Genomic DNA, 23779 nt, shown 5'->3' on the forward strand with positions numbered 1-23779 from the left:
ATCACGGTGGAGGACCTGAGGCGCGTCGTGCAGGACATTGGGCAGAACATCGAGGAGAACGAGCTGAGCGCCATGATCCGCGAGTTCGACTCGGACGGCAAGGGCGGCGTCAACGAGGACGAGTTTGTACGCATAATGATGCGCAACCGGGCTTAGCAATCGCACTCGACTCCCCTTTTGCTTACTTGGTGCTCGATATATCAAACATCTGGGACCTCGTCTATTTTGGTTGGGAGCCTTGGTACTTGAATGACTGTTGCATTTCTGCCTTTCGTCTTTTATTCATGTTATTTTCTGTCCGTCCCCAGTCGTTCAAGCAAGCATCTGACGCCCGCTGCAAGCCCTCGGAATTGGCGCCTGACTCACACGCAGGGAGCACTACTGCCTAGAACCGTCGCTATACTGTATATCAGCACAGCAGCACAGCAACGACGGTAGCGGACAAAAAAAAAAACCCTTGCTGCCAGACCAGTCGCCCATCCCACACTCATCCCCGGGAGCAAACAGCAAATACAACGAAAGACCACTGCCAGACACGACAGTTGAGCTCGATGGCCACCGCAGCCCCAACGCGGCAGGGCCTGCTGGCCGAGGTGCCCGAAGATGTGCTCTTCAGCATCCTGGCCCACCTCGAGACGGCACGCGACATGGCCAGCCTGGCAGGGACATGCACGAGGCTGGCGCGCCTCGTCTGGGACAACGGCTGGCGCATCTTTGCCCGCACGCGCTTCCCGTCGCTGGGGGTGCCGCAGGAGCGCACGCTGAGGAACCCCGAGCTGACGTGGGCCATGCTGTCCGAGTCCCTGGCCTGGCAGAGTCGCTGCTGGGACCGGCGCTCGCTCACACTCACGGCCACCACGCAGCGCCGCCAGCCTCGGGGCCACCAGCACCAGAACCGCTGCCCGAGCGTCGTCGACGCGCGCTTCGACCTCGACTCCCGGTCCGAGCTACTCGTCTGGAGCGAGGGCGAGAGCTTCTGCGCCCGCCGCCGCGAGATCGTCGACGACGGCTGGACGGAGACCCATCACTTCAGCCGCTTCACGGGGGGCATGCACGGCTTCCAGGCCGGCGGGGACGACGTCATGCAGCTGTCCATCGTCGACAAGGTCCGGGGCGCCCCTGGCCGCCAGGGCGTCCTCTCGCTGAGGGCTAGCGGGCGGCTGGACCTCCTGGCGGCCGAGCACGACGGCTTCGGCACGCTGCTGGCCAGCTTCGACCCAAAGTTCGCCACGGGCGGCAGGGGGGCGGCCCCGGAGCAGTCCTCGCTCGTCTCCATGGACGTATCGCACAAGGGGTCCATCGCCGCCTGCAACAGAGACAGCCTATTCCTCTACCACCTTCCCCAGGACCGGGACCAGCCGCCAGAGGTCGGCCCGTACCTGGCCTGCCGGCTAAAGGAGCTCCTGCTGGACAGGACCGACACAACGCACCTCGGCGGGGTCAAGTGGATCGGTAACGACGACACGCTCGCGCTCGGCGTCAAGGGCCAGTACACGTCGCAGCTGCAGTACCTCCAGCTGACGCCAACGGGCGCCGTGCAGGTCCACCGCGCCGTCGAGCACCCCGGGGCGGGCGCCGGGTCGCTGCGGCGGCAGATCATCGCGTCCTCCATCACGCCCGTCTACCCACCGTCGTCGGCCGGCCAGGCAGCTGGGCGTCCGCTCGTGCTGGCGGCCTACTCGGACGGCACGGTGCGGCTGCAGGACCTGCGCTCGCCCACACCCTGGGACGCCGTGTACGAGGACAACGTGAACCCGGGCTCGGCCGTCGAGCACGTGCTCGCCTGGGGCGGCGAGCGCTTCGTGGGCGGCGGCTCGGCCGACGCCGTCCTGCGCCTCTTCGACCTGCGCTGGCCCAGGCCCTACCACCACCAGCGCGCCCTGCCCTGCCGCTCCGCCCTGCCCTACCCGACACCGCCCCAGCCCTTTGCGAGCCCGCGCCGCCGCCGCCGCCTGCTGCTTGAGGACCCAGCCCGCGTCACCCGCTGCGACGGCGCCGCCGGCGTCGAGTGTACGTGGCACCGCCTGTCGTGCGACCTCTACCAGCGGCCCAACTGCAACCTCTACTACCACCACCGCCGCGACCGCGGTGGCGCCAGGCCCGCCGCCGCCGCCCCCGACCCGCCCAGCTGCGTCCGCTCGCTGGCCAAGGGGTCCGACCTGAGCCCGCACTTCTTCGTCGGCGTGCCCGGCGGCTTCCTCGAGGCCCGCCTGGGCTCGGGCGGCAGGGACGGCGGCGGTGGCGGCGACCCGCACCTGTCGTTTGAGCTCCTCGACCTGCCCGCGGACGGCGAGGACGGCGAAAGCGGCGGCGGCGGCGGCGGCGGCGACGGCAACAACAACAACAACAACAACAACAACAACAACAACAGCAGCAGCAGTGGGTACGAGACGGCAGAGCTAACGACTTTCGTCATGGAGACGGGCGACGGGCTGTCGGTGCCGCACAACGACAGGACCATCGCGCTGCCGCCCTTCCGCCCGGACGCCAGGCGGCGGGCCAAGAAGGGCCACGTGCCGCAGGAGCTGCAGGACAGCCACCGCCTGGACCCCCGCTACCACCACGCCGCCGACTTTGGTCAGTTCCTGACCTGGAACGGCTCGTACGGGACCGTGGCCGAGTAAAGGAAGATGGTGGTTGATGCTCTGATACACGAGGAAACCTCCCGTGATGCTTGGCTTCTCTAATACAGTTTATATATATTTTATACATTGCGAAGTGGGGTTGCTGTAACGTAGGTTGCGGTATATATCTACATAGTAAAAGCAGAACGAACCCTCACCATTTCTGTATCCTGTGTGCTCTTCTCCCACCCATCTGCGTCCTTTTCATGGTCATCACGATGCCGGTAAAAAGCAGAAAATAGAGCGCCCAACTAGGAACCAATGAGCAATCCACGCCAAGGCAAACAAACACGTGTGCCGTTTCTCTCACGCCTTCGCCCCATCATCTCGCTTCCTGCCTCTTCCTCCCCGACTCCCCGGTTGTCTGTTGCTCTCGCCGCCCTGGCGTTCGCCGCCGCCGGACTTGCCAGCATCCTCCGGGGCGGATACCGCAGTAGTCGTCGCGCCGCTGCTGCCACGACCCCTGGCGGACGGCCGTCCGCGCCGGGCCCCGCGCCCGCCTCGACCGGCTCTGTTGCCGCCGGCGCCTCCCTCGGCGGGGCCGTTGCCGTCATCGACCGTATTCCTGCCAGCGCCGCTGGGGTTCGTGTCCGCCGCAGGGGCGGGCTGGTTGGCATTGTTATTATAGCCGTCACCGCCGCTCCTGCCGTTGATCCCCTTACGGCGTCCCCCGGTCCCCGCCCTGCCGCCCGTGGCCGCAGCCGCCGCCCTGGCCGCCGCGCGCTCCTCCTTGGCGGCCCTCCGGCGCTCCTCGTCCTGCGTGCGCCGGCTCTCCTGGTCCCACCACTCCTGGAACGCCTGCTCCTGCTGGATCTCCTGCAGGCTGCGCTTGGCGACGGCCTCGCGCACCAGCTCCTGCTCGCGCCGCTGCTGCCCAATGATGTCGGCCATGCTGAGGCCCAGCGTCGGCTCCGACTTGGCCGCTGGCGACAGGTACGACTTCGAGTGCGGCATTAGCTCGTGGCGGGGCGAGGCCGAAGCCGCACCCGGCGCCCGCGACTGGCCTGCGAACCGCGTGTCGGGGGACGCCGTGCGCCTGTGCATCGATACTGACCCCGCTGTCGACTCGACCGCCACGAGCGGCTTGACCACGGCCGGCATAGCAGCCGGTGCAGGCGCTGTGGCTGGGGACGAAGCTGGCGTCTGGCCGGCGCTCGATAAGGCATCCTTAAGGTTGATTTTTGTTGTCGCCGGCGTGGGCTTCCAGGGCGAAGGGTTACCAGTTGCAGGCTTCTTGGCGGCCGTCTCCCATGTGACGCCTGCTTTGAGCTGGCTTGCAGCCGCCGCCTCCTGCGCGGCAACTTGTTGCTGCTTTTTCTCCCTTTGCGATGGCTTCTGCTTTTTCGACTGTGGCGGCGTCGAGGCCTTGAGGCCATCTTCCTTCAGCTTCTGTGCAGCCAGGCCTGCCGACAGGGCAGACGGCGTCCTTGAAGAGGCCTCGCTCATGATTTCACGCAGGTCGAGCTTGGGCATCGCGAGCGGCTTCGCCTGCCAGGGGCCCCCCGAGTTGGGCAAGAGAGTTGCGCTCTCCGTAGGGCTTGCTGAGAAGTCAGGAGCAGTCCCAGATAATCCTGCAGGGGTGGGGTTTGACCTGGGCAGCAGCTTCTGCTCTTCCCCCGTGACTCTTGAACCTCCCTGCGTGCGTAGCTTTGCAAGGGGTGCTGTCGGGCCGTCATCCTTGTCATCCTCCATCTCGAACATCAAATCCACCGCAGACGCCTTGGGGCGGATAACAGGACTGAAAGGCTCGTTACGCGCACCAATCTTTTTTCGCGCCCGGTCTGGCGTGGTTATCGCGGCGGCGGCGGCAGGGGTCGAGTCATCCAAGCTTCCGGCTCTGCCCTTGTAGGATGATGATAGCTTTTTCTCGTCGTCCCTCTGGCTGGCTTTCCAAACCATTTCCCTCACCCGCCTCTGCCTCTCCTCCTCCATGTCTTGCATTAGCTCAGGGTGCAGCTCGTGGAGGCCCGCCTCTATGTGCCTTGACTTGACCGAGTTCTCCGCTTGGTTTTCCTTGACCACATCGTCCAGGTCAACAAGCAGATCCTCCTCTAGGTCATCAAGCATGTGGTTCTCCAGCATGGTCTCTACCTGCATGCACAGGTATTCGAGACCCGCATCCTTGAACATGGTGACTGAGCACGGACTGATCTCGTTCAAGAGGTGCGCAATGTTCCGGGTGTTGACGAAACGGCCCATCACCTTTTGGCAGATCTGCGACAGCCGATCCAGCATCAACTCATTTGCAATGGCCAGCACGTCCAGTACAAGGCCGGTGAATTCCTCAAAACTGGGCGCCACCGTGGCGTCAAACAGCTCCTCGCCCGCGTCGGTGTACAGATATCGCATCACATAGCTGAACGGCTCTGGCTCGAAGTGCTTCATATCGATTGGTATCCTCTGCGGCCCGCCTGGTGCGGTATCCAGGCGCGATGCTAGCCACATCCCCGCCGAGCGCCCCCTGAAGAGGCCGTCAAAATAGGGGCAGCGTTGGCACAGCAGCGAGCTGTGGGCGGCAGTTTCTCCCCCGTCGAGCTCGACAACGACGTCGGCGTCCTGGAAGAATACAGGGTCCTTCATTGCTGACTCCAGATCGGCCGTCAGAGTACATGTCGGATCGCTCTGGAGTCGTGCTGCGGCCTCAAGGCTCGACATGCACAGTCTTGCAGCCACTTTCATGGCCTCAACGCGGAGCTGTCGAGACGCCTGCGTCAAGGTTGGCGACGGCTGCCGGATGTTCCAGGGAGGGACTGCACGGCTTGTGTAGGCCCAGACGACCACGTTGAGGACAGTCAAGACATCGGTTGCTTCTATAGTGACAAGCATCTTGTCATCGGCGAACTCGACGGTAAGACCTGCAGACGTGTAGGACCCCTGAGAGCGGCACCTGGCCAGCGCGTCACGAATGGCCAAGCTCCTCGCACACATGACCCAGCCGTGGACCGGTATCTTGATGTCGGGGTGGGAGGATGAGCAGACAAGAGTATCTCGCTCGACTTCTCCGCTCGAACCGGCCAAGAATTGCTGCGTATCAGAGGCTAGATCGGTCGAATAAAGCATCGAGGTGATAGCATGCCTAAGTTGACACGTCATAGAATCTTCCTTGGCAAGATCAAGCAGCCCTAGGAGCGGCTTCCCGCCCGGCCTCGGGCTCGACGTGGCGAAGCCCCGCAGCGGCAGGAGCGCGGAAATATCATCTCGCATCGACTGCCCATCAACTTTGATCTGTTTCTTCATAACCTCCGAGTCCTTGCGAACGGCGGCAAAGGCGCCTGATGGGGAAGTGCGCACAGTCACAATCTTGGTGATGTAAGGGATGCGCTGGAATTTGAAGTCCTTGCGTCGGGTAAGCTCCGAGCCCGCTGTGACGTACGCATCCTTTGCCGTGGCCCGCCGCACCCGTCGCCACACGGCCCCGGATTCGGTCGCGATTATGACGGAACCATGATCACCGACGCCGACAGACTTGACGCCGTCTTTTCTGGCCCGCCAGATGCATTGCGACCGACCTACTGCGCCCCTGATCTTGGATGGGTTCGTCGTCGAGGCGGAGGAACTTGCGTCGACGTCATGGTTCAGCCCCATGATGAAGAGATCACCACGACCCGTAACAGCGGCAATTGTGTCGCCGCCAGAATCGATGTAGCAGATCTTGCGACCTCTGTGGTGGCGGTCCTGACCGCGCACTCCCCGATGGATGCGCGAGTCCGCAAAGGGGTCGATGGGCGGGAACTTCACCCAATTATAGCCGTAGCTCGTGAAAACGCAAACCGTGTGGTTTGCCAGCAGAATCGTGGTGGCCTTGTCGATAGCCGAGGCCATGACTATCGGTGCCGAGAACAGCGAGGCGGCGACTTTCCGCGGCGTTGACTGGATCTCGAGGGACCTCGAGTCCGCGTCCATCAGAGCCAGCTGGCCCATGTTTTTGCCCCAGCAGTACAGAGAGTTGCCGGTGTGAGCGACAGAGTGGATGGCGGACGCGGCCACGCCAATGACCACTTCCTTCTTCAGGACTCCAAACACCTGCCGAGGGAACAGGCCCATGGGCTCCTCGTCCTTCTTGGTCGGAGGTGGCAGCGCGTAGCCGAGTTGGGAGTACGTGTTTGAGCCCCAGGTCCAAAGCTCGCCAGTGCTCGTGACGGCTATAGAGTGATCCTGCCCGAGAGCCACTTGCGCGACCTGTCGATCTGCGAGGCCACCCTGGACGGGCACGAAGGTGAATCGGACCCGCTGGTCATCACTCAAACCTAGCCGCCCACCACGACCAATGCCACAGATGTACAGGTTCGACACGGGGTCCGTGGTCACGATGGCGCTATGGAACTTGGAGAGAACCACATCGCGGACTTCGAGTGGTCGCGTCAGAACCATAGCCGGCAGTTCCTCGAGCTTGAGGGAGCCTGGGTGTTCCAGCCCAGCCCCGTCAAGATTATCGGCGTGAAAGGCGTGGAAGAGATGGTCCGGGCGACGGAGGTGTACTCGCTCGGGATACTGCCGATCAGACTCGTCGCCAACGCCGAGCGACATGTTCTTGTTGCTCCCGAACATGAAGAGCTCGTCGCCGTCCACGAGGTCTTGTAGGCCACCAATGCTCCTAGGAACAGAGTCAGAACACATGCGTGTTTAAAGGGGAGAGTGCCGCGTGTAGGATAATGATATGTCAGAATAAAGGGAAATAAGAATAGCAAAATCGGCAGCGGCGGCGAGTGGCACTTGAGAGTGGCTACTAACGTGGCGTCTTGAACGGACAGCGACTCCTCACTGTCAGATCCCCAATCTTCGGATGAAGGGGACCCCAGCACGTTGCGATGGATGCTGCGTTCCCCGATGGTGCTCGCGAACAGGTCGAAGGGGCTGTTGCCCTCGTGGTCCTTGGTCTTGATGAGCTGGCCGATGCGCGAGAGGGAAGCGCCGCCAAAGACCCCCTCGGTGAGGTCCTTGCGCTCCCTGTCCAAGAGCAGCCGCGCGACGGAGATGTTGCCGGCGTACAGCGCGCGGTGGAGGGCGTTCCAGCCACTCTCGTTGTCCTGGGCGTAGATGTCCAGCGCCGGGTGCTCGAGCAGGGCGCGCACGAAGGCGACGGCGTTGGGCGAGGCGGACGAGGCGGCGCGCAGCAGCAGCGTGAGGCCGGCGTGGTCGCGGCTGTTGATCTCGGCCTTGCCCATGGCGACCCCGCCCGCGCCTCCGCCGCCGCCTCCCGCGGCGAGGAGGGCCGAGGACTTGCGCATTTTGCCGGCAGGGGCGCGGGCGGGCGAGGTGCCGACGGCGCCGGGGCTCCCCGCAGCGGCGGCGCTGGCGACGCCTCCAAGACCCGCGCCAGAGCTGCCGCCTATGCTGGGCCCGCGGGAAGTGCTGGGTACACCGTAGCCCAGGGCGGGGGCCAACAGGCGGCGGAAGCGGTCGACATCGTCTTGCCAGTAGGACCTCCAAAGTAGGTGACTCATGGGTGTCGGGGCGTGTTTAGTGCTGCGTCCGCTCCCGACACTTCAGGTTTGCGCCTCGCTGTGAGCCTCGAGCGGACCACGGCGTGTTTAAAGGCGCAAAGCTGGAGAAGCGGCGGGAAAGGGACGCGGGCCTATCGAAGACGGCCGGCTGCTGCTGTGGCGGCACAACAAGGGTTTGTCGTCCGGTCGGGGTTCGGCTGGGCGCACGTCAACTGCGGATTGCACGGCTTAACGGTGGTCGGGGTTTGATGGCCTCACAGGTTTGTCGCGTCGGTATGGGCTGGCAGGTGGGGAGGGGGGGAGGGGTCAAGGTTGTCGTGTCGAGAGAAGCAGCGTCAACAGAAGCGATGTTGAGGGCGTTGGCAGAGTCGAGGGGAATACCTGGCCTGAAAGTGTGCGTGCGTGTGCCTCTGGTGTGTGTTCTCTGTGCCCGCATCACTGGACCTCCCGCGTTAGGAAGGAAGCTTCCTCGCATTTGATTCCATGTCATCCATGTCATCCATGCACCACAGGCGGGCACCCCCCTGTGCGCTGCCGCCGCCACTGGCACCCCAGACTCGAGGCTTGGTGGCGATTCGGCCAATCAATCAGCGCACCTCCTCAGCGTGCGCCAAGCCAACAAAAGCTCCCCCACGTTCTGGCCCACCACAGGAACAATCCACCCAGGGCAATGGAACACTGAAATCATGTTGCCTAGCAGATACCTACTACTATTCACATATATCGCACCCAAGATATTTCCTTAAACAGTTTTCCCCTTATTTTTTTGCGCTCTTTTGTTCACTCCATTCGCTCCACCAAGTTGTGGTCCTGGGCAAACAGCAATCGAGTCTCGTTGAACGTCGACCCTCGATCACCAACTGCTTCCCTTGACTTGTCAGCCCACACAATACAACTTGCCCGGGGTGAAACGTGATCCCTTGTTCGCAATTCGAGGGAAGCAGAGGGCAAAAAAGACATAGAAAATAACAAGACAGAGGACACGAGGAGAGTTTTGCATACTATCGACGCCGCTTTGCGTGGGATATCCGGCTGGCACTTTTCAGCACCTACACCTACCTAGGTGCTGGAAGTCCTGCCGGGTGGATTTGATATAAACAGAGTAGGAGAGGTGCATAAATTTGACAGGCATAATCGGCAGAGGCAGATACTTGGTTCCAGAGCAGGCATCAAAAACGAACTGAAGAAGACAACCGACACAAGAAAGAAAATACTGATCACGCACGGGAATAATCAGACAAGCGTCGAACGAGGGACAAAGAAGGAGATGGACCGCTATTAATCCTTGGACAAAAAGGAAAGACAACCAGAAGCCCCGTCAATCAAGTCATGCCTGCGTCTTGCGGGACAAATGAGAGATGGAGCTAAAGCAGCGCCAGCTAGAGAACACACTGAAAAGACAACCGAGTCAACTGACCGACCTGCTTCATACGAAATGCACCTAAACGCCAACTCAAGACATGTGCCATTGGCGGCCAGGGCCAAGAACGCTTGACATTTGAGTAGAGAAAGGAGATCAGTTAAAGAGAAAGAAAAAACACAGTATGGAAGACAATAGATGCAGTCTCGATATCTGTCATCCCGTCAACGCCTCGCTTGGTAAAGGTCAAGATTTTTGTGTTGGGGAAAGAGCGGATAAATGACAAAGACAATTAACATGGGTAACGTCGAAGGCTCCGGGTGGTCTGTGGTGCGCGGCTAGCAGAAGCGGCCATTATGTCACCTCTTTTTTTCTTTTTCCTTGGTTTTTATTTTCCCCTTCGTTGTCTCTGCACCCCTTCGGCTTTTTGTGTTGCCCCTTTTTCACTTTTTTTTTTTTTTTGCATGCGTTCTCAGTTCCCTGGTTCCGCGATCGTTTCTTGTTGCCTGCATTGGATACAGAACGGACCGGAATCAATCGGTGCTGGTTCAAAAGAAAGTTGTTGGTTCCTCTCTCCTCGGTGGCGCCTTGACGGGCGGCCGCGGTGTTGGCTCGTTGCTGATAGTGCCAGAGCCCTGCTGGGTCGTTGGCCGAGGAGTCTCGTCATACCCAACCACAGTCGCGTTGTCTTCCGAAGAACCGCCACACTGGTCTGGGGGCGTATGTATCACCGTCGTGTCGCCCTCTTCGTCGTAGTCTTGCTCCATATGGGTATCGGGGAGACCGTCGCTTCTCTTGGCCGACTTCTCGGGTGTGCCGGCGTGCACAACGCTATCGTGGCTGTTGGCCCGCATCATTTCAATTCCAAGTTTGGAAGATGGCAAGATGGACTTGCTCCGGAAATGCTGCCGGCCCTGGCCGCCTCCGGACTGCGATCCGTTCCCATTGTTAGGCACGGGTAAGCGGCCAAGCCCCAGTTCGTCGTCCTCGTCGTCCGCCGAGTCGACTGATCCCTCGCTGCGTCGTTTTTCGCAGGCATCCCGTTTCGCCCTCAGTTTCTCTAGCGACAGTTGCTTGACCGGCCCAATGGTGCCGGCATTCGCCCGCGCCTGGTCCGTCTTCGCCGGCTTCACCGGGGAGGTTTCTTGTACCACCAGCTGTATAGGAGGGTTTGTGGGCTCAGGAGAGCTGAGCGGAGGCTGCTCTTGCTGGGTGATTCCCAGTCCCGTGTCCTCCCAATCTCCCGTCGTTTTTCGACTCATACCGACGGCTATGTCATCCGTCGTGACCGACTCGGAATCGCCGAACAGACTGGAGCTGATTGAATCCTCACGGCTCGAGCCTCGGAAGCTGCTTCCTGTCCGATGAGCATAGATGGACGAGCCCGAGGTCGGGCTGTCCTCCAAGCGAAGACTCTCCTGCCTCAAGCCCGACGGTGTAGGATGCGCAAGTGGGAGGGAGAGCGAATGAGGCTGGTTGCCCGCCGGTGGCTTCCACTGGCACAGGTTGCCGAGAACCTCGGTCAGTTTAGACGAGCTGATGGGCTTGTCGATGAGAGAGTCAAAGTAGTGAGGCGCCTGCAGCTCCTTGAGGTAGGCCGTGATGGCCACAATGGGCGTGTGCGAGTTTGCGTTCTTGGTCTCGCGAATCATCCGGGCAACGTCGGCACCACTAATCTGAGGCATCCTGAACTCCATAAAGATGATATCGAACTTGATATCGCTCATCGAATACCGGACGGCTTCCGAGCCGTTTGTTGCCGAGATTGTCCGGCAACGGAGCTTCTCGAGCAACTTCTCCATGATCATGCGGGAAACAGGATGGTCCTCGCAAATGAGCACGTCGAGCGGCCGGGAAACTGGCCCATCCAGCGTGATCTGTGACAAGCGTCTGGAGCTCTGGCGCCGCCTCTGTACGCGGAGGAGCGCATTTACCTTCTCCCCTTCGTTGTCGGACGAGGATGGCGACATATCGAATACCTGGCTACGGCGATTGCGATGATGCGCTAGCATGTCCGATGCGACCGGACTGCCCTCCTGCGAGCCCACAGTCAGAGATCTGGAGCGGCTAACCGAAGAGCCACCGCCTTGGCGGCCGGGGGTCGTCACGACCTTCGCCGGCGAGAGAGGAAGGGGTGATGGAGGCGCCCGGCCCTTGACAGGGGACACGGCAGCTACCGTCGTGGCCGCTTTTTGCAGGCTTGGCGGCACGCGGGGAACGTCAAAGAAGCTTCCCGGCTGCAGGTTACTAGAAGCCGGCTGGGATAGACTGGATGAGTTGCTAGACGCCTTGCGTCGGCCTTCGGAGCCCTGGCCGGCAACGAACGAAACCAGCAAGGGAGACGACGGCTGCGAGGCTCGACTTGGAGACGAGTTGGCATGGCTCAATCCAGAAGGCGACTGCGGCCGCTGCGAGGCCTTGGCATTTGACATTGTCCTGTGCACTGGGATCGACAGCGCCGCCTCGAGGCCGCCCGGAGATGTGACACTGTTCATGCCACCCGGGCTGATGGCTGTTGGCTTGTGCGCAGCGAGGGCTTCGGCCCGAAGTTTTTGGATGACATCCTTGTTAGCCTTGTCGAGAACGGGCAGGTTCTTGAACGTAAAGCTCCCAAAGTCGTCGGTGGCGACAGGCTCGCTGAGGCGGCGGCTCTTGTGGTCTCGGACATGCGGAGGAATGTGGAGAGGCATCAGCCCGCGCTTGATCGAGTTGAACTGCGAGCGCACGCGTGACAACGCGTCGTGCGGCCGGTCAGGGTACTCAGTAGCTGGCACTGACGGCGGCGACGCTTGGTCTTCCATCTCCTCGGCGAACGATTGCAGGGTGGCCCCTCGAGAGTCGAAGTACTCGGTATCTTCGGGGTTCTCGGGCTGGGGCACGAACTGAGCCTCGTCTTGCAAGAGAGTATCCCAGCCCATTCCCTGGAACCACGCGTGGTTGCGAATCTCTTCCCCGCCCGACACGAACTTCTCATCCCGGTTGGAGCCAAGCCGCTCGCGGGGATCCATGCAGAGCAGCTTGTTGAGTATGTCTTTAGCGTCGCCCGAAACCTCATCCTCTATCTCATCAGGCCATTGGATCCTGCGCGCCAGAATGTTCTCAAACACGAGCTCGGGCTCAGGTGCGTGGAACGGAGGCATGCCATAGAGGAACTCGAACATGATGCAGCCAACAGACCACCAATCGCTCGTCTCGTCTTGCGGCTCGCCTTTGATGGTCTCGGGAGCAAGGTAGTCTGGCGTCCCAACAAACCGGCGGTTCTTGTCTTCAGGATCAAAAAGAGTCCAGTTTGGTGGTGGCATGCTCGACATCGGCGGCGTGCCCTTTCCAGGGTCCGTTCCGGTGCTTCCGTGCGTGGTTGTGTGGTGGAGGGAGGCAAAGTCAGGCGAGCCATGTGCCTCGCCCTCACTGCCTTCAGTCCGGGGGGACTGGACTGCCTGCGGGGGCACCGAGGCGTGCGTGTCGTTGAGTGAGAAGTTTCCTAGCATGTGCGTAAGCGCATCGCTACCGCCGCTATCGCTCCGGCGGCCAGACGTGCGACGAGACTCGTGCGCAGCTGCCGAGGACCCAAGAGAAAAGTAGGACGGCGGTCCCAGAACTGGCTCGTTAGGATTGATCTGCGGAGTGCTCCCAGGAGAGTGGGTTGGCGCATGGAGGTCGAGCGAGGTCGAACGCGAGGAGGTGATTGAGGCCGAACGAGCAAATGGCCCCTGCTTGAGAAGGTCGGGGGCCGGGTCGGTCGAGCCACTGTTCAAAGCACGCTTCTGACGACCAATAAGACCCATGCGGGAAAGACCAAAATCGGTTAGTTTTAGATGACCCTTTTGGTCGATCAGTAGGTTATCTGGCTTCAGATCTCTGTGAACAATACCCCGGCTGTGCAGGTGTTCAACGCCGAGAATAACCTCCCCGAGGTACTTTTTGACCCAGTCCTCCGGAAGCCCTCCAAGAATCTTGATCAGAGAGGCGCAGTCGCCACCGTTGAGGTACTCCATTACGAGGTAGAGGTAGTCCTTGCTCGAGAAAGTCCAATAGAGCTTGGCGACGAAATCACTCTCTCCTTGCCACATCATGATGGCGCGTTCTGCCTTGACGTTGGTGACCTGGTTTTTGGCAACCATGTCTGCCTTTTTCAGGACCTTGATGGCAAAGTACTCGCCCGTAGACTTCTTTTTGGAGAGATAAACGCTTCCGAAGGCACCCTTGCTGATGGGCTTGATGACCTCGAAATCCTTGATGGATGGTGGTACGGCACGGGCGAGTGGCGGTGCGTTTGCCCCGTGCAGGCGGGGCGATGGGGGTGGTTTACTTCCACCGCTTAAACTACCAAACCCTGCCGCGTCTAGCGACATTGCGGCTGAAGACTGTCGTCGGTGATGATGCATGGGAACTGCAGGCGAGGTGAACTCGCTCCGAGGCAGCATCGGAGATGACTCGGGCGACATGAGAGCATCGGACGGGAATGGCGGGCCACGGGGCTTGTGAATGCGCAGCGGAGACGATGGCTGCGTCGAGCGGGAGGGTGACTCCTGTCGACGAGGAGACGATGCGCCTGGAAGTATCAGACTCCGACGCTGGTGCTGGCGTGAGCTTGCTTGCCTGCGCAGGTCACCAAACTCGGAGATTGGCGAGTCGGTTCGAGGAGGATGTCGCGATGTGACAGACGATGAGCGTATGCTGCCGTCGCTGTCTCCGGCATCGCTCTCGAAGAGCATAGACCCCCGCCGCGACTCCCGCGTCTGGCCGGACACACTGAGGTTACCACGATGAGACCGTGGGGTCGGGCACTCCCTTGGGCTGCTTGATCGAGTCGATGTGATGGCGTTAGACAGGCGCCGTCCATCAGGGTCGTCGCTGATATTCGCATTTCGAAGCGCCATTGCCAATGATGAGGGCGTATCGAAGGACTCTGGGAATGCGGCATCTTCCGCAGGCCGGAGTACCTCCTCATCCTCCTGCTCCACCTCTTGCTCCTCCTCCACCTCCACCACCTCCTCCTCTTCTTCATCTTCAGTGGAGTCGCTAAGGCGGCCAGCGGCGATTTTGGCAGCCTTCCGCATGGCCTCCTCGACGCATGCCTCCACCGTGACGGTGAACTCGACACGAATCCGCTCGGCGTACTCAATAATTCGCCTGTGCCGAAGGACGGCTTCGACCTTTGCTTTGACGACGGTCTCGGTGTCGGAACAGAGAAGTGCAATTCCTTGCTCCTGCTCCATCGTGTTGTTGCTCGGGGACTGCCACTGTATGACCTGAGAGATGCGGGACTCGGACTGAGGTGATTGTGTCCGGAACTCACCAGGGTTCTGGGAGGAAGCTTCCTTGATGGCAGGAGTACTGATTTCCAAAGCAGTGTCGCAAAGGTCCAGAATCAGCTCCACGATCCGCGCCTGGGGCCTGCGTACCGCAAATGAGCGCGCTCGTGCATGGCCAAAGCCACCAGAACGGTCACGGGATCTATTGGACCCAGGTACGGGGGAGGACGCGCCCGAGGAAGACGAGGTCGAAGGAGGGGGTCCGATGGGCAGGCCCTTGTACTCGGTAAGAGGCAACGGCGACTGGTCACCGGTCGTGGACCGGGATTTCCGGACCTCGAGGGCATCGAGCACCCTGACGATGGAGTGGCGGTGTTCTGTGAGGCTCTCTTGGGCCATCTGGACATCTAATTCGGCACGATGCTCCTGCAAGCATAGATCTGTGTGTTTCTCGAACCACCACGGGGGTATCTGTCGCTCGCAAATGCGACAGAGAACAGGCAGAGGAGGGGGCTGGTTCGCTGGGTCTTCCATTCCAGATTCGGCAAGCTGCGTGAGGTAGCTGGCCAGGATCTCCGCACCAGAACCCAGCGACTCGACAATCACATCGGGAAGGTCGATCTTGATCTCTCGAGGACCGATCCAAGGCCGTATCATCCACATCATCTGTTGTCAATGGCGCAACTGCGGTCAGTTCTCTGTCATCTAGTCCAGGTCCCACGACGACTCTGTCGCTCGCAAAACCACTTACATGACTCTCCCCGCCAGAGGTAGCATCGAAAACCATTATCCCCTGAGCCTCAAGCTCGATCGACGGCTCGAGCCCTTGATCATGGCCAGTCACCGCTTCCACAGTCAGCAGGACTGAAAGCGGACCAGGCTTCATGGCAAAGCGCAGGAACTGGCTGCGTGAGTCGTCTTTCTTCATGGACTCCACGATGTCGGTGAAGATGGTCTTGTTTTCGCTGACGATAAGATCGCTGACCGAGGTTCCCGGAACGGTGTCGGGTGGCGTGCCGATGACATCGACCCAAGACGGGCTCACCCATCGGATGGTGCCGTCAAGGTTGAGATCCATAATGACATTGAGGGTCTGTTCCGCGGCCTCACGCAGCTCCTCCCGCTCCTCGCGAATGTCCTCGCTCAGAGATCGCTGCATGACCCCATCGCTGTTGAACCGCAGCGACGACACGGCCGGGGGAGCCAGGGTGTTGGGAGTCCGGAGGCCGCCATCTTGCTCCCCCTGGCCTTCTGGCCGGCGCGCATCATCGTATCCGCCGGTTGGCGGCGCCGGCGGGTTGAAGGCAGGGAAACTTGTCGATTCTTGATCCATTGTGTGTGGCAAAAAGGGCGCAGGGCTGTTAAAGGCGATGGCATCGAGTATCTGTCAAAGGCGGGCTCTGGCCGTTGTGATTTCCTCTTTGGCAAGTTCTGGGGAAGTGGCCGCGGGGTAGAGTGAGCGGAGCGGCTCGAGCCGGAAGGCGCGGCCGGCACGTGGAAGCGGGCGGCACACGGGCCAGGGAGTGGGAGGCTCGCGTAGATCGGTCTATGGGTTGTCGGTCTCGGGGAGTCGTGGCGGGCGCTATCAGAACGGGCTGTGAGGGAGCCAGTGGGGTCCGGCGGGAGCCAGAGCCTAGAAACCCAATGGGCCCCCAGACATCATAGGGAATTGGCGGCGATATCTCCCGTTGGTGTTGCTGAAGAGCAGGAGAGGCGGCTATCGCGTGCTGGCGCTCGCATTGAAGCGTCGGCACGCCCAACTGACCACCGTCCACACAAGGCGGTGGCCCCGGCGAGGCAGAACGGGCGACAAACAAAGGAGCCTCGAGCCCAGTCGTTACCCTCCAGGCGAGTGCGGGACCGCTCGGAAACCTGTTGACTGTGGCTTGGAGGTGTCGAGACGAAAGTGCCGTCAGCAAAGTCGAGTCGGACGGAGAGGGCGAAGGCCGGCCGGCGAGGAGCTCTGGGGGGGCAGGAGGTTGTGCTGTGAACTCGCCGCCTCGCAGCCCAGTTGACTTTGTTATGGTGTCGTCGGTGGGCTGCGCTCGAGAGTGGGAACAAAGTTTAATGTGGGACCGGCACCAGCACCAGCACCACCTGGTGCCAGCAAAGTTGAAAGGCACGCAGGACCGGGCAGCAGGTTGCCAGACGAGCACTGTGCGGATTGTGCAGATGGGTATGGGTGGGGTTAGCGGGGAAGCATGGCCGTCTTACCAATGGGAGCGTCCGGGCTTGAGGAATGGCAGTACAGATACATGGATCAGGCCAGGTTTTGGCCTGAGTTGCTTGGTCCACAAGGTAGCGTCACATTGTCTCGTAACCCAACCAGAAAAGGAACCTGATCCTCTGATGGGATTTTCCACGGTTGCTCCACCATCTGTGGTTTGGACTGAAAGGGTGGCTCATGGCGACTTTGGGCAAGGATCTGTGGGCGGCATGGGGGAAAGGGACCCTGTATTTGTTGACAATTACGATTACTTTTTGCTATTGGGCTTCCAAGTGCCAGGACGTCGGTCGTCAGCGTCAGCCAGAAGCATGAGCCCAAATCCACCAGGGAAGGAGAAAAGAAAAAAAGTGGAATTGGAAGAAGAAAGATGATGGGGGAATAATAAATGCACGTCCTCGCTCGATAACAAAACCATCGAATCGCAGGGCAAATATCCGCATCGAAGTCTCAGGCATTGATCTATCTCCCCAGACGGAGAGCCGGCAAAGCAAAACAGCACCATCCAGGCTGTGTGTGGTTGACTGTCCAGGGTGCCAGGATCCTCATGCTGCTTGATGGGATTGAGTTAGCGCGGCAACGGACATGAATGGAGAGATGGGTCTTTACACCCCTGTCGCAGATGACTTTTTAAGGCGGGTTGGGTGCTGATCAGTTCTGGCCTGAACTGGGGGACGATGATCTCCGATCACTGTTTCGGGGGGCGTGACCACAATCACGATTGTTGCTGCCCTGCGCCTGCGGGCTGGCTGGCAAGATTCACAGGCCTTTGCTCGACCGCGCACTCAGAAGCCCGGAGCGTTTAATACTACAGGGAAAGTAGGATATTAAACGTTACGCTGTGGGTCTGGTCAGCAGGGTAGCGATACATCGATTTGGCGGGCTTTTCCATAGGAAAAAGTGTAGTTGGGACGTGGCCTAATTAGGAAGGATCTGCGGGTCGTAACGTTCAATATCCTACTTTCCTATAGACGGCTGGGAACCCGGGATGTGCTTTGCTACGTCGGCAATGGAGTCTCCGGCACACACGGACTATGGAGACGGGCGATTCTTCATCCCCACGCATAACCACAACCGCAAATACCCCCTGTCTGAACTGCCTTGGGAGCAAACACCCCATCACGCAATGGTCCTGGTCCTCATGTGGTGCGATGCGGCGGGTGGGTGCCCGTTAAGGCAATACTAGCCAGGCGGGAAACGGGATGGTATAGGGAGTGCAGGACAAGGGGGAGACGCAACAGACGGTTCTGTCTGGGACCCAAGCCTCATCTGCTGGTTGGCTCAGCCCGAGCCTGGGTCGTCGTGAGAATCTGAACACGCGTCGGACTCGACGCGGGCCCCTCCCCATAAGTCGCTCGACCACACTCTCGATAGGTTGCCACCGGATCGCCTGCAGATGCTGGCTGCAGCCTCTGACAGGCGACCATGACAAGGCGGGGGTGTGTGTGTGTGTCTGCAAAGGTTGTGCGTGCGAGAGTGTGTGTACCCGTCGCTGCAGCCGATGCGGCCGTTTCTGTGGACGCATTATATCTGACGACCTATAGGTGATCCCGGCCCACCCGCCTCAGGAGGGCGAGGCGACGATAGGGGTAGATACGGGGCTGTTTCTGCCCGCACTCCTCCCAGTGGGTTAGCTGCTGCCATGCCCATTCATGCAAGAAACAAAAACAGGACCAGAAACAAAACAACCACATCCATGGGGCCACCTCGAAAAAAAAAAACGCACGATTTGGTGCTAAGCCCGGGGGGCCGGTGTGCTGGCCTCCCTGCGCCTAAAAAAGAATACAGTGCGCTGAATGGATGGCACGACTGGGTGCATTAGCGGCCGCGTGAGTCTGGTTATTGTTTTTTTTTTTCCTTCTTTTTTTTCCTAGTCTCACTCCATGCCAGACGGAACGCACTCGTGCAGCACGACCCCTCACGAGGCCGTGACTCCAGCCGTTGCATTGCATGGGCATCAAAGAGCCTAGGCCACCCACTGGGATGCATTGCCGATGAAGCGACGCTACCCACCCCCTGTAACGACCTGATTCATGGGCATGATCCGCAGTCAAAGTGGGTGGCTGTCGGACGAAACGAACCACCACAGACCCGTGCCGCCCAGCTATTTTTTGCTTTCTCTCACCCTCGTCATGGCACAATGGCACAATACATACCCCCTTTTAGTCGGCTAGCACACGTTTGTGCTTACCGGTGTGTAAGGATGCATTTGGAAGACCATGTGCTGGAATGAAATGCACGTCTTTTCACATTGCTGCATGTGAGGAGTGGCAATCTCCCTTCTTGTGTCATCCAAAGCTCTTCAACCAATATCTCCTTGTTAAAAATCTCCGCGTGCCAAATCTCTTTACGTACGCGTCCACGGTCTTTTACGGGATTCTTTTTGTCTTTTACCTATTATCCTTTTCACTCTTGCTCAAGTTCTATTTAGCAAAAGTCGCACCCCTTTTTGTCACCCCTTGTCACCGTGTGCAGGCGTCCATCCTCCGACGGCCTTACAGACGTTGATTGATCAGCAGCCTCCATTCATCCAAGAGGGCGACCCGTGAGCCAGGTAGAGAGGTAGACACAAGCCAAGCTGCCCAATTTCGAGTGTCCAAGCCCACCACCCGTGCAAGCCACCGGCAGCCCCGGCCTTTGGCCATATTGTGGTCTTCATCGTGGACTTTTCTACCGGAACACTCTCCGCGCAGTGCTAAGTTGGGATGGTTGGTGTAGGCAGTCCGTTGCACCTCGGACATAGTGCTTTGGCCTCCTCCTCGCTTGTTTCACGAGCTGCGGGCGGTCGCTTTGACACACCATCTGGAATATTTCCGCATTCTTCGCCCGTTATGTTGTTTGTGGCTGTGGTGATGCAACAACCGCTGATCGCCGCCAGGAGGGCCCGGCTGGGGGTCTACGTGCCAAAAGATCGTCATCAACCCCTCCTCTCCCGCCCTCCATTCCATGTCCCACTCTGAAACCCGCTCCCATTTCCGTCTCGCCGTCGTACCCGGGCCTGATGGGCACGGCCTCCCGCTTGCAAGGGGAATGCCGTTACGTCGGGAAGCCGCCAACTCATCCTCGCGTCTTGACTGCCTCCCAGCGGTCTTTAGCCGCCCTATTTACTGAGCGAGCCGACAACTACCCTCCCTCCTTCTTACTCAAGGTGGCCCGGACGACCGGACGGGGGCATTGCTGTAGCATGGGCGAACAGGCTCGAGGCGGGCCATGCAGGCGGTCATGCTGTGCCGCTCGGGAGAGGAGTCGAGCCCACCTCCCGAGCCTGATATGGGCCACAGCACAGCCAATGCCCGGCGGCCTGCACTATCAGCCAACGTTCGGCGTGAGCGCGCACACCTGTTTCTGGTGCATTCGAAATGCAACGTCTGTGTGTATGTGTGTGTGTGTGTGTGTGTGTGTGTGTGTATGCACCCATCTGACGCGCAGAACGCACGACAGCTGCCCGCCACTTGCCAACCTCGCCTCCTCACTAGGCGCATCTGCGGCTGCCGTGCTACTGGACAACGAATGGCCGTGACCCCGTGGTTGCCACGGCAGAGATTGCTTGCGTGCAGAAATCAATTATGTGTGATTCATGCGTGCCCACACTGGGCGCCTCTGATAGAGATCAGCCGTTTTTCTTTGGCAAAATTATTACTGCGCACCGGATGGGAGTTGTGTTGTACTGCGTCGTTTGGGTGAGCATGTGCGGCTGCCGATAGGTACCTCGCAAGACCCGGAAGGGCCCTCAAGTCACTACAGAAGTCCCAAATGGCTTAGATGAACACCAGGCGCGTTGGCTTTCTGGACGGAAGTTCGGGTAGGCATGTCGGCAGTCGTGTCAACAATGCGACATCACCATTGACACTAGCTCAGGGTCTTGATCTGGCGAGGGGGTGACATGAAAACGAAAAAAAAAGAGACCCGACTTGTGTGCAGGCGCGGTCACGCCTTGACGTCCTCTACACTGTCAGCATCGCCCGTCCACTCCTGCCTCAGCCCTTCCAGCCACTCCCCCTTCTCGACCCAGCGCTGCTCCAACCAACGGGCCAGATCCTCGTCGGTCTGCGGCAACTGCTCGATTGGGAACCGCCGGACGTGGACGTGGAACCGGAACCCCCGACCACCACCACCGGCGGGAACCGACAGACCGGGGACGCTAACCGAATCCCAGAACGTCGGAGCGACCTGCCAGCGGGAGCCTTTCTGGTACGCTATGGCGACGTCGTAGACGGCCTTGACCTGCGGGGCGTGTCGGAGGTGGTTGACGGTCGCGACGAAGCCCTTGGTCCGCGGATACAGGAGATGCTTCGGCTGGGGTTTGTTGTTGGCGCTACACCAGGCGCGCGACGCTTCATATTTCTTGGGCGTGAAGCGGGTGGCCTCCGAGAAGGAAATGAGCCCTATGGCCATCGCGGTCAACAAACAATATCCCCGTTTCTGCACGGGTGGGCCATCGGTCGATTCTGCACGTTTTGGAGAGGAGAGTGTGTACGGCATGCGGCGGGGGTGGGAGGGGAGGACAGGGGTCTGGTCGCGGCCGGCAGGGGACTCGGGACTTACAAGTCGGCCATCTCCTGGTCACGATGCCTTGGAACACCCTGCTAAGCTCATCCTTGTCCTGGATCCAGTTCCGACTGACCATCGGCATGCCCAGCGCCCAGAGACCCCAGCCGAGAAAGGGTACGGCGCGGAGCTGAATCTTGGCAAAGTACCGGCACCTGCCGAGCATCTTGGCAGGAATGGCGAGGTGCTGGATCATGTAGAAATCCGTCCAGGCCACATGATTGGCAACAACGATGGCGCTCTCGCCGGCCGGGATCTGGTCCCCGGAGACGACCACGGCGGCGCCGCTGAAGCCCTCGAAGAAGTGCTGGACCCAGCGCCAGACGGTCCACGCCAGAGCAGACGAGAGGTAGTAGACGGCGTCAGGAAACAAGCTCTTGAGTGGGAGCAAGGCCGACACTGCGAAGTCGATGAAGAGAAGCCACACGACCCAAGGGGCTACGAGGACGACACCCCGTACGTGGGTGAAGACGTTGCCACTTCCCCGGCGGCCCATCTCCTGAGGCTGGAGCTGTGCGTGGGCACAGCCGACGCGCTCGCCAACTTCCAGGGGCCACCTTCCTTCCTGCCTGTACCCAGCAGGCAGACCAGCCAAGAAGGGTGGGCTCGGGTATAACCGGATTCAGTAGGTGGGTGTTGGTTGTGTAGTATGCACGATTAGATATCAGGATCGAGCGCCTAGGCCCACGGATAACCATCTGTCACACACACCAAACAGCAAGAAGCGAGAACTGGCTTCCCCTGGTCCGTCGGAGGTTTTGGAGGATGGGCTTTTGGCCCTTGGTTTCAGGGGTTTGCGGTACGTCCACCCAGGTCGTCCTGTCGATGAATTCGGCCTGGAGATTGGCCAATTGGGGAGCGGGTGCGGGTGCACAAGAGTGGAAAACGAAAGGGATATAAAAACGGATCTGAGAAGTGGCCAAGCGTCGTGGAATACAAAAGAGAGAGACGTTGGGGCGGAGTCGAGCGAAGGTCGAGGGCCATGAATTCGGCACCGGCAGCAAAACGACATTGGTTTCAGACAGCAAAGAGTTCGTGTGTCGTGGTCCGTGTCCCGTGGGACAAGTTCCTCAGCTGACGTGCAGAAAACCAGTGGTAGCCCCTGTCATCGATCCTCGACTAGGGAGCTTATGGGGTCGAGGTCGCACCGGATCGGAGCGGGATTGCTAATAGAGACAGACATGAGATAGGCTTGATGATGGCATCTGTCCGCATTTCTTTACAGATTTTGCTGAACGCGGGACAGCACATGATATCTGTATACACACGCTATCACCGTACTTGAGCGTGGATCTAGATCACCTCGGTGGAGCACCGCTTGGCTCGACCCAACTCGGCTCCGGGCCCAGCCGGGGTCGGCCAAAATGTCCGAGAGACGCTTGCCTTTCCAGAAATGAAATGGCTTGCTGCTCGCGCTGGATAAGCCCCTCTCACCGCCGTGTGGCTGTGGCGACGCAGCACTGACGAATGCCCTTCACCCTTAGGACTTGGCTGTGTGTCTGTTCATCCCACCAGTTGCAGAAAACCAACATGATAGAGCCTCGGGACAATACAGCCTAATCATTACAGGTCAGCTTGCGCCAATTGTCCCCACCAACAAAGACCAAGAGAAGACATCCATTCCCGGTGCCATTGTTGCTGGTGATACCCCGACCCTGGCTTTGGTGGGGCTTAGTCGAGCTTGTGAGGTGGTGGATCCGTAACTCTAAATCTCATCAATTCGCGATGGGTCACTGCTCGCTAGCACAGGCGCCCTCGCCTACATGATCACGATGGTATCACGTTGCATGCTCCGCCACTTGCTGGGATTTCTGGTCAGGGTAAAGGCGGTCCACTTTTTTTTTCCTTTGCTGGCTGTGATATGAGAAAATGAAGTCATTCACAGCCCCCATCTCTCACGGTAGCCATCTCGAGGATGGCTGTCTGGGCGATGTCTAAGCGGTTCGCTGAATGACTAATTCCTCCATTTTCCATGTCAGCCAAGGAGCAAGCGGTATGTTCGGTGTCCTATAATCTTACGCAGTTGGGAAGCCACACCAGGCTGTTGAAGTGGACGAGTTCCTCTGAGGCGGAATTCCGTCAACCCCCTCGATCTGGAGACCCGAGCCCAGCCCCCTTTCTGGTCGTGAGAAAACGCAAGCGCTCGCTTGGGCCAGCTAGCACTGCCACCCGTAGCGCAATGAACAACCACGTATAAATACCGTGGCCTTGGTGCTCGCAGAAGACGTGTGAGGTTTCTCGATGTCCCGACATAAAACGAAGCGGAAGACGTCCAACTTGGCCATTCGGCATAGCGAGCCGAGCATCCCCTACCCCTGGCCCTT

General features: G+C 59.8%; 5 protein-coding genes across 5 annotated transcripts; 2 read left to right on the top strand and 3 right to left on the bottom strand.

Annotated features, from left to right (window-relative positions):
* Positions 1-551: 551 nt before the first annotated feature.
* Positions 552-2624, top strand: GGTG_01211 (hypothetical protein; the record flags this gene model as incomplete). Its single annotated transcript, XM_009218972.1, has 1 exon — positions 552-2624. The coding sequence occupies one exon, from the start codon at positions 552-554 to the stop codon at positions 2622-2624; it is 2073 nt and encodes a 690-aa protein (XP_009217236.1).
* A 5-nt stretch (positions 2625-2629) lies between these two features.
* GGTG_01212 (BTB domain and ankyrin repeat protein) lies at positions 2630-8551 on the bottom strand. Its single transcript, XM_009218973.1, has 2 exons — positions 7356-8551; positions 2630-7218 (listed from the first exon to the last, which is right to left on the bottom strand). Exons 1-2 carry the CDS (start codon positions 8066-8068, stop codon positions 2931-2933), a joined length of 5001 nt encoding a protein of 1666 aa, XP_009217237.1. The 5' UTR covers positions 8069-8551; the 3' UTR covers positions 2630-2930.
* Positions 8552-8699: 148 nt separating this feature from the next.
* Positions 8700-16735, bottom strand: GGTG_01213 (AGC protein kinase). Its single transcript, XM_009218974.1, has 2 exons — positions 15435-16735; positions 8700-15349 (listed from the first exon to the last, which is right to left on the bottom strand). The coding sequence occupies exons 1-2, from the start codon at positions 16014-16016 to the stop codon at positions 9977-9979; spliced, it is 5955 nt and encodes a 1984-aa protein (XP_009217238.1). The 5' UTR covers positions 16017-16735; the 3' UTR covers positions 8700-9976.
* Positions 16736-20117: 3382 nt separating this feature from the next.
* GGTG_01214 (hypothetical protein) lies at positions 20118-20427 on the top strand (the record flags this gene model as incomplete). The annotated part of the gene is made up of 2 exons (XM_009218975.1): positions 20118-20281; positions 20349-20427. 2 exons carry the CDS (start codon positions 20118-20120, stop codon positions 20425-20427), a joined length of 243 nt encoding a protein of 80 aa, XP_009217239.1.
* On the bottom strand, positions 20368-22669 carry GGTG_01215 (hypothetical protein). The gene is made up of 2 exons (XM_009218976.1): positions 21453-22669; positions 20368-21292 (listed from the first exon to the last, which is right to left on the bottom strand). Exons 1-2 carry the CDS (start codon positions 21949-21951, stop codon positions 20835-20837), a joined length of 957 nt encoding a protein of 318 aa, XP_009217240.1. The 5' UTR covers positions 21952-22669; the 3' UTR covers positions 20368-20834.
* Positions 22670-23779: the final 1110 nt, after the last annotated feature.

The sequence above is a fragment of the Gaeumannomyces tritici genome, assembly GCF_000145635.1.
Source record: "Gaeumannomyces tritici R3-111a-1 unplaced genomic scaffold supercont2.1, whole genome shotgun sequence".
Classification (NCBI taxonomy): domain Eukaryota; kingdom Fungi; phylum Ascomycota; class Sordariomycetes; order Magnaporthales; family Magnaporthaceae; genus Gaeumannomyces; species Gaeumannomyces tritici.

Coding starts and splice junctions, on each gene's coding strand:
- GGTG_01213 (XM_009218974.1), bottom strand. CDS start 16,016: ATGGATCAAGAATCGACAAGTTTCCCTGCCTTCAACCCGCCGGCGCCG. Junction 15,350..15,434: donor CCTCTGGCGGGGAGAGTCAT/GTAAGTGGTTTT, acceptor CATTGACAACAG/ATGATGTGGATGATACGGCC.
- GGTG_01215 (XM_009218976.1), bottom strand. CDS start 21,951: ATGGGCCGCCGGGGAAGTGGCAACGTCTTCACCCACGTACGGGGTGTC. Junction 21,293..21,452: donor GACCAGGAGATGGCCGACTT/GTAAGTCCCGAG, acceptor CGATGGCCATAG/GGCTCATTTCCTTCTCGGAG.
- GGTG_01212 (XM_009218973.1), bottom strand. CDS start 8,068: ATGAGTCACCTACTTTGGAGGTCCTACTGGCAAGACGATGTCGACCGC. Junction 7,219..7,355: donor CTGTCCGTTCAAGACGCCAC/GTTAGTAGCCAC, acceptor CTCTGTTCCTAG/GAGCATTGGTGGCCTACAAG.